This window comes from Etheostoma spectabile, chromosome 23 (genome assembly GCF_008692095.1).
Source record: "Etheostoma spectabile isolate EspeVRDwgs_2016 chromosome 23, UIUC_Espe_1.0, whole genome shotgun sequence".
In the NCBI taxonomy this organism is placed as follows: Eukaryota; Metazoa; Chordata; class Actinopteri; order Perciformes; family Percidae; genus Etheostoma; species Etheostoma spectabile.
In genome coordinates this window covers 22,982,692-22,997,038 of record NC_045755.1, presented here as the reverse complement: position 1 = coordinate 22,997,038, position 14,347 = coordinate 22,982,692, and the positions used below count along the sequence as shown (strand labels likewise).

Sequence of the window (14,347 nt, the reverse complement as noted above, 5' to 3'; positions counted from 1 at the left end):
ACTCTCACTCACTCGCTCGCGCTCGTTCTCTCTCTCCTAACCCCTCCCTCCCTCCCTCTTCTCCTTCACTCACTTCTTGTTTTCCCCTCTACATGAAATCCTGCAATATGCTTCCAAATTACCGGACACACGCGCTCCATCCACGCGCCCGCAGCGCGCCATCCTAAACCGGATCCACCTTCCAAAAGCCTCCGCGTTTCATGGTTATTGTTATTTTTCACCGCATTAAAAAACGACCAGAGAGACGATTTTTTTTTTAAATTTTTTTTTTTTGTGCTGATGCTGCAGTGTCCGTTTCTCTCCCCTCGGATCCGGGATCCCGGGTTTAATGTCGGTGCTCGGTTCGGTCTTAAAGTCTCCGTCGGGCTTTTATCTCCAGCATGATTTGCAGTAAACCGTCGGCCAGGACTGGTGCAGCAGCCGAGCCGCGGTGCCGGGCCGTCGGGAGCCTCCTCTTTCTGCTGCCGGCTGCTCCGATCGGAGCTGGGAACCTGCACCGAGAGGATCCGGACGCGGGCCGAGACCACGGTCTATTAATCTTTCAAAGAAAGCTGTAAAAAGGAGATCGGGATTACAAGGCAAGGTGCGCGGGGGGGCAAGGTGTGCGCTGTTCATCTGCTGCTCTCCAAAAACCCAGCACAGGTACGTTTCATGCCTCATTCCCATCTCTTAAAAAGCAATATTTTCCCATGTAAATGTCATTTATTGTTCCATATAATGCGTATAATCATTGATGTGAGTGGATGGTGGATGTGTGGGGCTGAATGGGGAGCGGGGTCCTGCATGATGTGCGCAGAAAGGAAGCGCAGGAAACTTGAATACTGATGTATGCGGTAAAAAAAAAAAAAAAGAAGAAACTGCAGAGCAGTGTTCCGTACTGCATGAAGGTCCCCCCCCCCCACCCCCCCTCGGAGATAGACATTGGGATTGGGTCTGTGATGTGCTCGCGAGACTAGATCTTGTTGTTTCACGCTGTTGCAGGTGAAGAAGAAGAAGAAGAAGATGGAGAGGAAGGAGGAGACGGTGACGGCCTCGCGGCCTCAGTAGAGGGCGTCTTGCTCTCGGGTTCTGCCCACCCCCCCCCCCCCCCCCCTTTGCCCCTCGGCGCCGCTTCATCCTCCGCCCCCTCCCGCCCCCCCCCCCCCCCCCCCCCCCCGCCAGGATGACCGTGGTGTCCACGGAGAACATGGACGAGACCTCCACCCTGCCGGGACAACCCGCAGGACCTGTACCGCCGGACGACGACCACGACTGCTGCGAGCGCGTGGTCATCAACATCTCGGGGCTGCGCTTCGAGACCCAGCTCAAGACGCTGGCCCAGTTCCCCGAGACGCTCCTCGGCAACCCCAAGAAGAGGATGCGCTACTTCGACCCGTTGCGGAACGAGTACTTCTTCGACCGGAACCGGCCGAGCTTCGACGCCATCCTGTACTACTACCAGTCCGGGGGACGGCTGCGGAGGCCGGTCAACGTGCCGCTGGACATGTTCTCGGAGGAGATCAAGTTCTACGAGCTGGGCGCCGAGGCCATGGAGAAGTTTCGGGAGGACGAGGGATTCATCCGCGAGGAGGAGCGGCCGCTGCCGGAGAAGGAGTTCCAGCGGCAGATCTGGCTCCTCTTCGAGCACCCCGAGAGCTCGGGACCCGCCCGGGGGATCGCCATCGTCTCGGTGATGGTCATCCTCATCTCCATCGTCATCTTCTGTTTGGAGACCTTGCCCGAGCTGAAGGAGGATCCCAGCCAGCGGATGCGGATGGTCGGCAACGTCACCGTGTACTACAAAGCCAATTTCCTCACGGACCCCTTCTTCGTGGTGGAGACGCTCTGCATCATCTGGTTCTCCTTTGAGCTGATAGTGCGTTTTTTCGCGTGTCCCAGCAAGGCGGCGTTCTTCAAAAACATGATGAACTCCATCGACATCGTGGCCATCATCCCGTACTTCATCACGCTCGGCACGGAGCTGGCCGACGATCAGGACGGCAAGGAGGCCAAGGGGGGAGGGGAGCAGGCCACGTCTCTGGCCATTCTCAGGGTAATCCGCCTGGTGAGGGTGTTCAGGATCTTCAAACTGTCCCGGCACTCGAAGGGGCTCCAGATTCTGGGGCAGACTCTCAAGGCCAGCATGCGCGAGCTGGGCTTGCTCATCTTCTTTCTCTTCATCGGCGTGATTTTGTTCTCCAGCGCCGTCTACTTTGCCGAGGCCGAGGAGAAGGAGTCGTTCTTCACCAGCATCCCCGACGCCTTCTGGTGGGCCGTGGTGTCGATGACGACCGTGGGCTACGGGGACATGTACCCCGTGACCATCGGGGGGAAGATCGTGGGCTCGCTGTGCGCCATCGCCGGCGTGCTCACCATCGCGCTGCCGGTGCCCGTCATCGTGTCCAACTTCAACTACTTCTACCACCGGGAGACGGAGGGCGAGGAGCAGGCGCAGCTGCTCAACGTCAGCAACCAGAACTTGGCGTCGGACACCAACTCGAGCCGGCGCAGCTCGTCGGGCGTCAGCAAGTCGGAGTACATGGAGATCGACGAGGACATGAACAACAGCATCGATAACTTTAGGGAAGCCAACCTCAGGACTGCCAACTGCACGGCTCCCACCCAGAACTGTGTGAACAAGGGGAAGCTGCTCACCGACGTGTGAGGCGGCGTCCGGTGTCTGGAGTTTGGCGTCCGGCGTCTGGAGTCTGGCGTCCGGCGTATGGAGTCTGGCGTCCGGAGTCTGGCGTCCGGCGTCCGGCAACCGGCGTCTGGAGTCTGGCATCTGGAGTCTGGCGTCCGGCGTCTGGAGTTTGGCGTCCGGCGTCTGGAGTCTGGCGTCTGGAGTCTGGAGTCTGGAGTCTGGCGTCTGGAGTCTGGCGTCCGGCGTCTGGAGTCTGGCGTCCGGCACCCGGCGTCTGGCGTCTGGCGTCTGGCGTCTGGAGTCTGGAGTCTGGCATCTGGCGTCCGGCACCCGGCGTCCAGCACCCGGCGTCTGGAGTCTGGCACCCGACACCCGACACCCGGCGTCTGGCACCTGGCATCCGGCGTCTGGAGTCTGGCGTCTGGAGTCTGGCGTCTGGAGTCTGGCGTCCGGCGTCCAGTACCCGGCGTCCGGCACCCGGCGTCTGGAGTCCGGCGTCCGGCACCCGGCGTCCCGATGTACATATTGTAGAAATATCTCAATGCTTTATCTCCATTGGTGCATTTTCTTCTTCGTTTTTTGCATTGACTCATTCAATCAAACCAACGCGTGTGTGAAGACTTCAAAAGTTCCAGGCACACATGAGCAATTTATAAAAAGGTAGTGGTTGACGTGACGACGGACTCGTTTGGCAACGGCACAAAGATCAGCAGGTGTCGGGGGGGGGGGGGATTTTTGAGTAATTAGTAAAAAAAACAACTGAAAAATAATTCCAGTTTGGCAGTTTGCGGGTGGTCACCAGGCAGGGAGAGAGGGATAAATGCCCCCGTTGAGGATCTAATCATTCCAAAATTACCAGCTTTTACCAGGCAAGACAGGTTGTTGTGGTGGTTATCAAGTTGCACTATGGGAAATGTAGGAGCCGGTGTTTCTGGAGTTTCTTGTTGTAGTTTTTGCCCAAATATAGAGACAGAAGTCTGGGTGTTTTTAGTCTCTGTTGCACCAATTTGTACCATGCTTTTTCTCTCGCAATTACTCAAACTGTAGGTTTACGCACATCTTACTGTTCTCTTTGCAAATGTATTTTACAGAATTGCATTGTTTGAGAAAAAAGAAAATGTTGTAATATTCTCCTGCAGGTGGATTCACAGGAGAAAACCAAGGAAGCAAATGAAGTCATTTTAGAGTAAGATTAAATGCATAAGGACTCAAAGAAAATACAAGAGAAGTTAAAATGCATTATAACATTCGAACAAGAGAATGAAATAGAGTGCAGTGCAAGATGTGAATATATAGTCGCACACTGTTTGCAAGTAGAGCTGCAACTAAGGATTATTTTCGTCTTTGATTCATCGCTTGTTCTATAAAATGTCAGAAAATCGTTAAAAAAAATCAGCTTCTCAAGGTCAAAGGTGACGTCTTCAAATGTCTTGTTCTGTCCACAAGTCAAAGATATTCAGTTTCTTTTCTTTCATAAACAAAATGACTCAAACTTGTTAAAAGATTATTGAAGTGGTTTCTCACGGTGTTTTGCAAGCTCAGGCCTAAGCCACTGGGATCTATTTTCAAAGTACTTTAACCCTCATGTTGTCCTCGGGTCAAATTTGACCCGTTTTCAGTTTTTTTGTCAGAAAATGAGGCCTTCAAAATAAGAGCTGAAAATGTCAACATTAAAAATGTCAAATAACTTTGGAAAAAACATCCAAAAAGCACTCGTAACATTGACAAAGGGACATAAATGTCAGAAAAAGAGATAATAGTGGTGGAAAAAAGGGTTGACGGGAAGACAACACAAGGGTTGAGGCGTTTTTTTGGCGTTTTCACACCGCTTTGGTCCCTACCAGCTGGTGAGTCAGTAGACGTGGAGCGGTCTGCCGAGACCAAGTCGTCCACCAGGTCTCGGTCCGCTTTTGGTCCGCACCACAGTTCGATTCCCTCGTTCTCGCCTGCCCAAATGAACCGCACCAGCGGGGCAAACCGGCTCTGGTTGGATCCAACCGAACTAAAGGTTGTCGGTGTGAAACCGCCCTCAGACCACCGTCACCGTGGGGGGGGGCTCGTTGGAAACTTAGACGTGGTCTTATTCCCAGATATTTTCATATCTCCAGGTAGCGTTTAGCACTGACGTAATGCACGGCTTTAACCCTTGTGTTGTGGTTTGTGTCAAGGGGACTGGTTGCAGGACGGGTCTCGGGACCCGAAGGCCGAGGCCACGGTAGCGATTTAATGCAGGACCCTGGAGGACAAAATGAGGCTAGTGGGATATGGGTTCAAGTGCAGGACGGGTCTCAGGGACCCCGGTGGCAGAGATGAGGCTAGTGGGATATGGGTTTGAATATAGGACGGGTCTCTTGGACCCCGGAGGACGAGATGAGGCTAGTGGGATACGGGTTTGAGTGCAGAACGGGTCTCGGGACCCAAAGCCCGAGGCCACGGTTGCAGAAAAATACGATTTAATCCAGGACGGGTCTCAGGACCAAAGAGGACCACACAAGGGTTAAGGAATCTGTCTTACAGCTTTTTTAAAGTCTCAATTTTGCAATTCTTTCCCATGAAATTAACGCTGCCATCAGGCTCAACTGGCCCCCAGCCGGGCCCCCAGCCGGGCCCCCAGCCGGGCCCCCAGCCGGGAAATGAATATATACAAGTTGAGAATACAGAAATGTGCAACTGCTTAACTAGTGATGATAGATTTGAAGATGAAGCTGCGGTGCAGGTTGCAGTGGTGCAGCATTGTGGTGTCTCAGGGTCTTGTAGCACCCAGTGATGACGGGGTAGGACGCGGTAGTTGACTAGACAGTCAAACAGAAACGTAGCAGCAAATCTGCATATTTGAGAGGCTGAGAACGGCATTTTCTGCCATAACTTTGTGGAAAATGAGTAAAAACGATGAATAGATTATCAACCTCGCTGGCTATGATTTATCGTTGCAGCTCTAGTTGCAAAGTGCGAAGGGTTGAAAATAGAAATTAAGATCGAGCGATTACATTGAGAGAACAGAGTTGACAACATTGAAAAAGCACAATTAACCCGTTTGACCCCCGACACCTCCCAGGCTTTGTGCAAAAAGACTCAAACAACAACAGCAACAACAGCAACAACAGCAGCAGCAGCAGCTGAGACTCGAGGACGCGTCTCCAGTGGATTACAGTTGGTTTTCCTGCAGCACATCCAGGGACTTTTCCGGAAAAGCGAATGCTTTCCTGGCACCTCGTGAGACCCAAACGGGAGGAGTGCCGAGCATTGTGGGGGATTACTGTGTACTGCCGCCCCCCCCCCCCCCCCCCGCCGCTGCAGGCCGGGTGGAGGCTCGCTGTACGACGCCATGCAACGCTCCTTTATATAAAAGCATGTGGAGACTCTCTTCTCGTATATCGGCATGCACAAGACAAGACGTTACCTCATTTCATTTTCTACATTTCGGGTTTATCCTTGACTTTGTCGTCTTTTTACTCCCCCCCCCCCCCACCACCACCACCACCCCCCCACCACCACCACCCCCCCCCACCCCTGGAATCCTTTTCTTTCTCATTTGTTTTCACCAAAAGTGCACTGGCTATTTATTGTTAATATTATTAATATTATTTAAGTTATTGAAAGCATTTACGTGTTGAATGTTAAACGCATTAAGGGAACAGGAACACTTCTTTATTATTTTTTCGACGATCATGGCATGTCAAGAATAATAACGCATTATGGCCTAATTAGCTATAATTATAGCTATGTATACTCAATGCATGACTACAGTATTAAATTGCTTGCAGTTGTGGAGGGACCTCGGGAGCTGGAGGGGGGGGGGTGATAATGATGATGATGGTGATGTATGATGATGATGATGATGATGGTGACGGTGACGATGATTCTCCTCGTTATTGTCAAGCTAACGACAGGGTGACGGTGCATGACGGAGCTAACCGCCGAAAAAAAGGGACAAATCTGCTTTAAAAAGAACAAAAAACAAAAACCAGAAGAAGAAGAAAAAAAATCACAAGAGGCGTATCTGACGAGCTCTTTAAAGAAAAGAAACACATCAGAAATAACATCCTCCTTTTTTTATTTATTTATTTTTTTATTTTTTTCGTGCTTTTGGTCTTCGATGACGACGGAGTGCGTGGGATCATTGTTACGGGATTCGGATATTTTTTTTAACTTTTTTTTTTACTTTTCTCGCACTTGGCTTTTTGAAAACAGCTCGAAGAAGGAAACACATTTCATAGATAGGCTATATCTAAAATTAGTTTCTAGTGCCTTGAACCCCCGCCCCCCGCCCCGTCTCATTTTAGATTTGACTGAAGTGCCTCCCGTTAACAATAGACAACAAAGAGCTCACTGCGTGCTTCTTATCGTCTCCTGCTGCCACGGAGACGCACGTCGCCCTGCACACCTGGAGCAGCGGATCGCTATGTTTCCATAAAGATATGAAAATGAAAATATTCCTTCTTCTGGGGGCCGGATCCTGGGGCCTACGTGGACTCCCATTGGTCCTGGTTGGTGACACATGGCTGTTGAAATATGGATTGTTCTGCATAGAAAGTACTTGGTATTTCTTTCATACACGTCTGCAGGTTTTGACCTTTGGGAACATCGTAGTGCCGAGGTCTTAGGGGGTCTTCGAGGCTTGTGAAGCCGAGGAGCTCTAACGTGAAAGAGAGATGGATCAGGGACCCCCGCACACACTGAGGGGGGGTCTAAAGTTTGGGCCCCCCAGGTAAAAATGTGTATTAATGTGCATAAAGAAGCCAAGAAAAGATGGAAAAAATCTCCAAAAGCCATCAAATGACAGATTAGACATTTGTATGATATGTCACAAAAAGTTATTTCCATCATTTACACTTTCAAAATAAGGGCGCTGATTGTTGGGGGGGGGGGGGGGTCAGATGAGCCTGGGGGGGGGGGGGGGGGTCAGATGAGTCTGGGCCTTTAAAACCTTCAGATTGACATCACCTGGTCTCCCCAGACGATGATTGAGAACAATCCATGACGCTGTCAGGTCTCAGCTTTCTAAAGGGGGGGCATGCTAGAAACTCTGCAGGGGGCCCAAACTTTTGCAGACGCCATTTTTTAGTTTTCTGTTATTTTGAAAGTGTAAATGATGAAATAAAATCTAACTTTTTGGGACATATCATACGAATGTTTAATCTGTCAGTTGATGCCTTTTGGAGATTTTTCCATCTTTTCTTGGCTTCTTTATGACACATATTATATTATATTATATATATTAATACACATTTTTACCTGGGGGGGCCAAACTTTAGACCCCACTGTAGATTGTTTATAATTAAGATGCATATTAAACTGGGCCGACAATAACTTGTAGAAGCCTTAATACAGATGTGTTTGTTGTTGCACAGAAAACTAAGCTATTCAAATAGCTTAATATTTGTGGGCTTGGTTTTTATAAATCATGTTTTAATGTTGAATATACACCATGTGGCATACGTCCGTCTAGACATTTGAACCTTTAATAAATGTCTATATCTGAAATATGAGTTTCTTTTTAACCAAATTGCCAGAAAAATGGATCTGATTCCTTCCAACGCTCTTTATAAATACAACTGATCACTTTCACTCCTCTGATCTTAACTATTAGTCAAAATAATTCATAATTTCTGCTTTTCTTTAACTCTGATTTATATGCAGCTTTAAGGAGTCCCCCCCCTGCTGGAGATCAGATGTAATGCAGCTTTAAGACATTTACTCATTTGCCGCACTATGCTGAACCGGATGCTTTGTCCATTAATATTAATATACAGCCAGTCCCTGTTCTGTGATGGGTCTACGGGCCGGACAGAATCCATTTGAAAGAACCGGACCAGATGGAGGACAGCGTCCACGGCGTCCTCTGGCTGCACCAAACACCATTTTCTGATTTCTGGGACAACACACGCTGCTAACAACAGGAGGGTAAGGTCACATGAGAGCAGGGATCTTCAACACGGGGTCCGGGACCCCTAGGGGGGTCCTCAGCGTCAAGGCCTCCAAATCATTGTTGATTTCTGAAAGTCATTAAAAAAAATTCTTAACATGTAAAAACGCATGAAGCCGACCTATTAATAAAATATACACCCCCCCCCTGCTACCTGGCCTCTAGTCCAGGTGGTCCCGAAGGACTTCCACAGACGTGTGCCACATGTCTGTCAACATTGAAACATGATTTATAAAACCAAGTCCACTATATCTGTCCCTTTGTAAAAGAAACAGATGGAGTCTCACTGTCCATATCCGCCGTTCTGCTTCTGATTCCTCCTGAAAAATCTACATCAGACCGCTTCACAGCAGCAGCGTTGTCCTTCCCTGATTACGGCTTAGTCTGTCCAACATGTCCTCGTGTGGGACAATTTGGCCGAGGCTGAAGATATTAGGGAGAGATGTGTGTCTCCGATGCCCGGTGGAGGGGGGGGGGTGTAGTCAGTTGATGTGGCTGCAGAGATAAAGTGGAAGCACTCAGCTTGCCACAGGCGTTCAGGCTCTGCATGGCTGCAAAATGGCTGCTGTGTCTCTGAAGAGGGAGCAGGACGCTGTCTGTCCTTAGGAGGACGCTGTCTGTTCTTAGGACGCTGTCTGTTGTCAGCAGGACGCTGTCTGTTGTCAGCAGGACGCTGTCTGTCCTTGGGAGGACGCTGTCTGTTGTTAGGAGGACGCTGTCTGTTCTTAGGACGCTGTCTGTTGTCAGCAGGACGCTGTCTGTCCTTGGGAGGACGCCGTCTGTTGTTAGGAGGACGCTGTCTGTTCTTAGGACGCTGTCTGTTGTTAGCAGGACGATGTCTGTTGTTAGAAGGACGCTGTCTGTCCTTAGCAGGACGCTGTCTGTCCTTAGCGGGACGCTGTCTGTTGTTGGGAGGACGCTGTCTGTTGTTAGGAGGACGCTGTCTTTCATTAGGAGGATGCTGTCTGTCCTTAGGAGGACGCTGTCTGTCCTTGGGAGGACGCTGTCTGTTGTTAGGAGGACGCTGTCTGTCCTTAGCAGGACGCTGTCTTTCATTAGGAGGATGCTGTCTGTCCTTAGGAGGACTTTGTCTGTCCTTGGGAGGACGCTGTCTGTCCTTAAGAGGACGCTGTCTGTTGTTAGAAGGATGCTGTCTGTTCTTAGGACGCTGTCTGTTGTCAGCAGGACGCTGTCTGTCCTTGGGAGGACGCTATCTGTTGTTAGCAGGACGCTGTCTGTTGTTAGAAGGACGCTGTCTGTCCTTAGCAGGACGCTGTCTGTTGTTAGGAGGACGCTGTCTTTCATTAGGAGGATGCTGTCTGTCCTTGGGAGGACGCTGTCTGTTGTTAGGAGTACGTTTTTTGTTAGCAGGACGCTGTCTGTCCTTAGCAGGACGCTGTCTGTCCTTAGCAGGACGCTGTCTGTTCTTAGCAGGACGCTGTCTGTCCTTAGCAGGACGCTGTCTGTTCTTAGCAGGACGCTGTCTGTCCTTAGAAGGACACTGTCTGTTGTTAGGACGCTGTCTGTCCTTAGCAGGACGCTGTCTGTTCTTAGCAGGACGCTGTCTGTCCTTAGAAGGACGCTGTCTGTTGTTGGGACGCTGTCTGTCCTTAGCAGGATGCTGTCTGCCCTTAGAAGGACGCTGTCTGTTGTTAGAAGGACGCTGTCTGTTGTTAGGAGGACACTGTCTGTCCTTAGCAGGACGCTGTCTGTTGTTAGGAGGACGAAAAGAATTTAAATCCAAGATAAGTTTTAACTGAGGTTACGGATCTGATTGACAATGAATAAGTAATGTACACACACACACACACACACAAACACACACACACACACACACAGACAAACTCTACGTACACACACACACACACACACACACACACACACACACACACACACACACACACACACACACACAGAGTAAGTTTTAGTAATGTTTGTGCATATACAGGAATAATTTCTTCTTTCTAGATGACAAAATGTTGTGTTGCTTGTGTTAATGATGCCGAGGAGGTGGATAGTGCGACTGTGTGTAGCAGCTGTGTGTAGCAGCTGTGTGTAGCAGCTGTGTGTAGTGTGTAGCTGTGTGTAGCAGCTGTGTGTAGTGTGTAGCAGCTGTGTGTAGCAGCTGTGTGTAGCAGCTGTGTGTCACCAACCATCGACACGTTAGTTTCACAAACTGCTGTTGAAGAAAAAATAAATTCCCTTTAATGAACTTTTCCATAAAGAGAAATAGAAACCAAACGAAGGTGCTACGTGTTAGACGTGCAGTCGGTCCGACAGGGAGCAAAATTACACATTTCACACTTTTATTTTGAAATTCTTTTTTTTTTTTTTTTTTTTTAAAGGATGAAATCACTTTTAAAGATATGAGACTTTTTAAAATGGAAAAGGACATCAGGTGTCTTGTGTTTTATGTCCTCACCTGGAGACACGTCTGCACGGCGAAGGGACCAACATGACGTTTTTCTAGTTTTTCATATCATCAGAGCAGCCGAACAGACGGACGATACCTTCACAATAAAAGTCTTTTCTATAGACTTTGGGTCATTTTGTGTTTGAAAAAAAAGAAAAAGAAACTGACACTGTTGTTGTTGTTTTTTATCTTTTTTTTTTTGGTTTGTTTGATATGCAGCGACGAAGACAACATGAACACCCCTTCCTTCAAATTAAAATCCTGTTTTAATAAAAAATAAAAATATGAAGCTCATGAGCTTCAAACTGCCAAAATGATGATTTAATTATAATTTACAAACACTCGTCAGTGAGCTGCATATCAACGGTTTCTGTTAAATCTTTCGGTCCATCAATGCAGAGTTTCTCAAGCCTCAAAGTTCATTTTTAGGACTTGTATTTGATTTATTGGATTTTTGTCGCACACATGTTTGACCTCGGCAGCTTTGATTGTAGAGCTGCAGAGATCTCTGGGTTCGTTGCTATGACGACATCCGTTTCAACATATTCGTACTCTCACACTGCGGAAAATACGGACGCTTGGTCTTGTGCCTTTAGCGTCTGTTATTCACGCTAAAAGTCTCCTTTAGCGTCTGTTATTCATGCTAAAAGTCTCCTTTAGCGTCTGTTATTCATGCTAAAAGTCTCCTTTAGCGTCTGTTATTCACGCTAAAAGTCTCCTTTAGCGTCTGTTATTCATGCTAAAAGTCTCCTTTAGCGTCCGTTATTCATGCTAAAAGTCTCCTTTAGCGTCTGTTATTCATGCTAAAAGTCTCCTTTAGCGTCCATTATTCACGCTAAAAGTCTCCTTTAGCGTCTGTTATTCATGCTAAAAGTCTCCTTTAGCGTCTGTTATTCACGCTAAAAGTGTCCTTTAGCGTCTGTTATTCATGCTAAAAGTCTCCTTTAGCATCCGTTATTCACGCTAAAAGTCTCCTTTAGCGTCTGTTATTTATGCTAAAAGTCTCCTTTAGCGTCCGTTATTCACGCTAAAAATCTCCTTTAGCGTCTGTTATTCACGCTAAAAATCTCCTTTAGCGTCTGTTATTCACGCTAAAAGTCTCCTTTAGCGTCCGTTATTCACGCTAAAAGTCTCCTTTAGCGTCTGTTATTCACGCTAAAAGTCTCCTTTAGCGTCTGTTATTCACGCTAAAAGTCTCCTTTAGCGTCTGTTATTCACGCTAAAAATCTCCTTTAGCGTCTGTTATTCACGCTAAAAATCTCCTTTAGCGTCTGTTATTCATGCTAAAAGTCTCCTTTAGCGTCCGTTATTCACGCTAAAAGTCTCCTTTAGCGTCTGTTATTCACGCTAAAAGTCTCCTTTAGCGTCTGTTATTCACGCTAAAAGTCTCCTTTAGCGTCTTTTATTCATGCTAAAAGTCTCCTTTAGCGTCCGTTATTCACGCTAAAAGTCTCCTTTGGCGTCTGTTATTCACGCTAAAATTCTCCTTTAGCGTCTGTTATTCACGCTAAAAGTCTCCTTTAGCGTCTGTTATTCACGCTAAAAGTCTCCTTTAGCGTCTGTTATTCATGCTAAAAGTCTCCTTTGCGTCTGTTATTCACGCTAAAAGTCTCCTTTAGCGTCTGTTATTCATGCTAAAAGTCTCCTTTAGCGTCTGTTATTCACGCTAAAAGTCTCCTTTAGCGTCCGTTATTCACGCTAAAAGTCTCCTTTGGCGTCTGTTATTCACGCTATAAGTCTCCTTTAGCGTCCGTTATTCACGCTAAAAGTCTCCTTTGGCGTCTGTTATTCATGCTAAAAGTCTCCTTTAGCATCTGTTATTCTTGCTAAAAGTCTCCTTTAGCGTCCGTTATTCACGCTAAAAGTCTCCTTGGCGTCTGTTATTCACGCTAAAAGTCTCCTTTAGCGTCTGTTATTCACGCTAAAATTCTCCTTTAGCGTCTGTTATTCACGCTAAAAGTCTCCTTTAGCGTCTGTTATTCACGCTAAAAGTCTCCTTTAGCGTCTGTTATTCACGCTAAAAGTCTCCTTTAGCGTCCGTTATTCACGCTAAAAGTCTCCTTTGGCGTCTGTTATTCACGCTAAAAGTCTCCTTTAGCGTCTGTTATTCACGCTAAAAGTCTCCTTTAGCATCTGTTATTCATGCTAAAAGTCTCCTTTAGCATCTGTTATTCATGCTAAAAGTCTCCTTTAGCGTCTGTTATTCACGCTAAAAGTCTCCTTTAGCGTCCGTTATTTTCTTTTTTTATTAATCAACGCCGAGAGACACTGACCAACCGTCTGTATTTTAGGAGTTGTCCATTTTTAATAAAACAACATGGATAAGTGAATATTTTAACGCAATAAACAATAAAAAAATTAAAAAGATTAAATTCTAGACTAATCCGTCGTAGAAAGTCTCATTAAATACCGTTTTTCTCTGATTTTGGGGCCGTAAAAGTAAATAATTAAGTAAATAAGTTAATTCTTTATATTAGAAATTGTTAATTTTTGAACAATTTAAAGATAGACACACACACACACACACACACACACAGAAACACACAAACACAGACACACACACTTTGCACCTTCAAGAATGAACTTTCATTTTCAGTTATTCTCTTTTAAGTTCCATATAATTAAAAACGACTTTCATATGTAACCAGCCTGTAAATAATATGTTTGTTACGTCAAAAATAGATCAGTAAGCCCGTTTAAAAAGGTAAAAATAAAGACAGTTGCGTATCATCATTTCCCAAAAAGTCCAATTTGATGTCTCAAAGCTTTCTTTTGCTGCTCAGAAACCCCGAAGGACGCGTTGCGCTAAAAATAAATGAGCTGAGGAACTCTGCACTGGTGTATCTTTCACAGGAAGTGATCATAGGAATGTGTGAGCTTTAAAAACACACATCGATGATGATGATGATGATGATGATGATGATGATGAAGATGATGATGAAGTAAAATATTTTTCAAGAGGACTTTCTGGTGTCATCATGTGGAGATAACAGAGACTGAGGTGCACGATCTTAAAGGGGAACTTGAGTTTTTTCTTTTATCCTGGACCTTATTTTCCATGGTTTTGTGTCTAAGTTACGTTACCGGGCAATTGCACAACGTCAATTTTCCTCCACTAAAGGTTTTGTTTTTGCTGCTGACAAACTCAGATCATTATTCTAAGTGTGTGACAACATTATGGGATGGATCCCTACAGAGATAGAGCTTTTAGTCAAAGAGTAAGATCCTTTTAGTTTAACATGAAACAGAAATCACTTCACCAAACCCACCAGACTCCATGTAAAATAATCATACTTTTAGCGTGTATAGAGCAGCATATCTCCACCAGACTCCATGTAAATAATCACTACTTTTAGCGTGTATAGAGCAGAATATCTCCACCAGA

At 46.8% G+C, this 14,347-nt stretch overlaps 2 protein-coding genes and 1 pseudogene across 2 annotated transcripts in view; all 3 read left to right on the top strand.

Moving 5' to 3' along the window:
- Positions 1–14,347, top strand: part of LOC116672880 (NACHT, LRR and PYD domains-containing protein 12) — a 769,761-nt gene that overhangs the window by 557,410 nt on the left and 198,004 nt on the right. The window lies entirely within an intron of this gene.
- The window catches only part of LOC116672882 (zinc finger protein 271-like), a 643,109-nt pseudogene that overhangs the window by 521,031 nt on the left and 107,731 nt on the right, over positions 1–14,347 (top strand).
- On the top strand, positions 1,075–2,762 carry LOC116672889 (potassium voltage-gated channel subfamily A member 1). Its single transcript, XM_032504872.1, has one exon. The coding sequence runs from the start codon at positions 1,163–1,165 to the stop codon at positions 2,642–2,644; it is 1,482 nt and encodes a 493-aa protein (XP_032360763.1). The 5' UTR covers positions 1,075–1,162; the 3' UTR covers positions 2,645–2,762.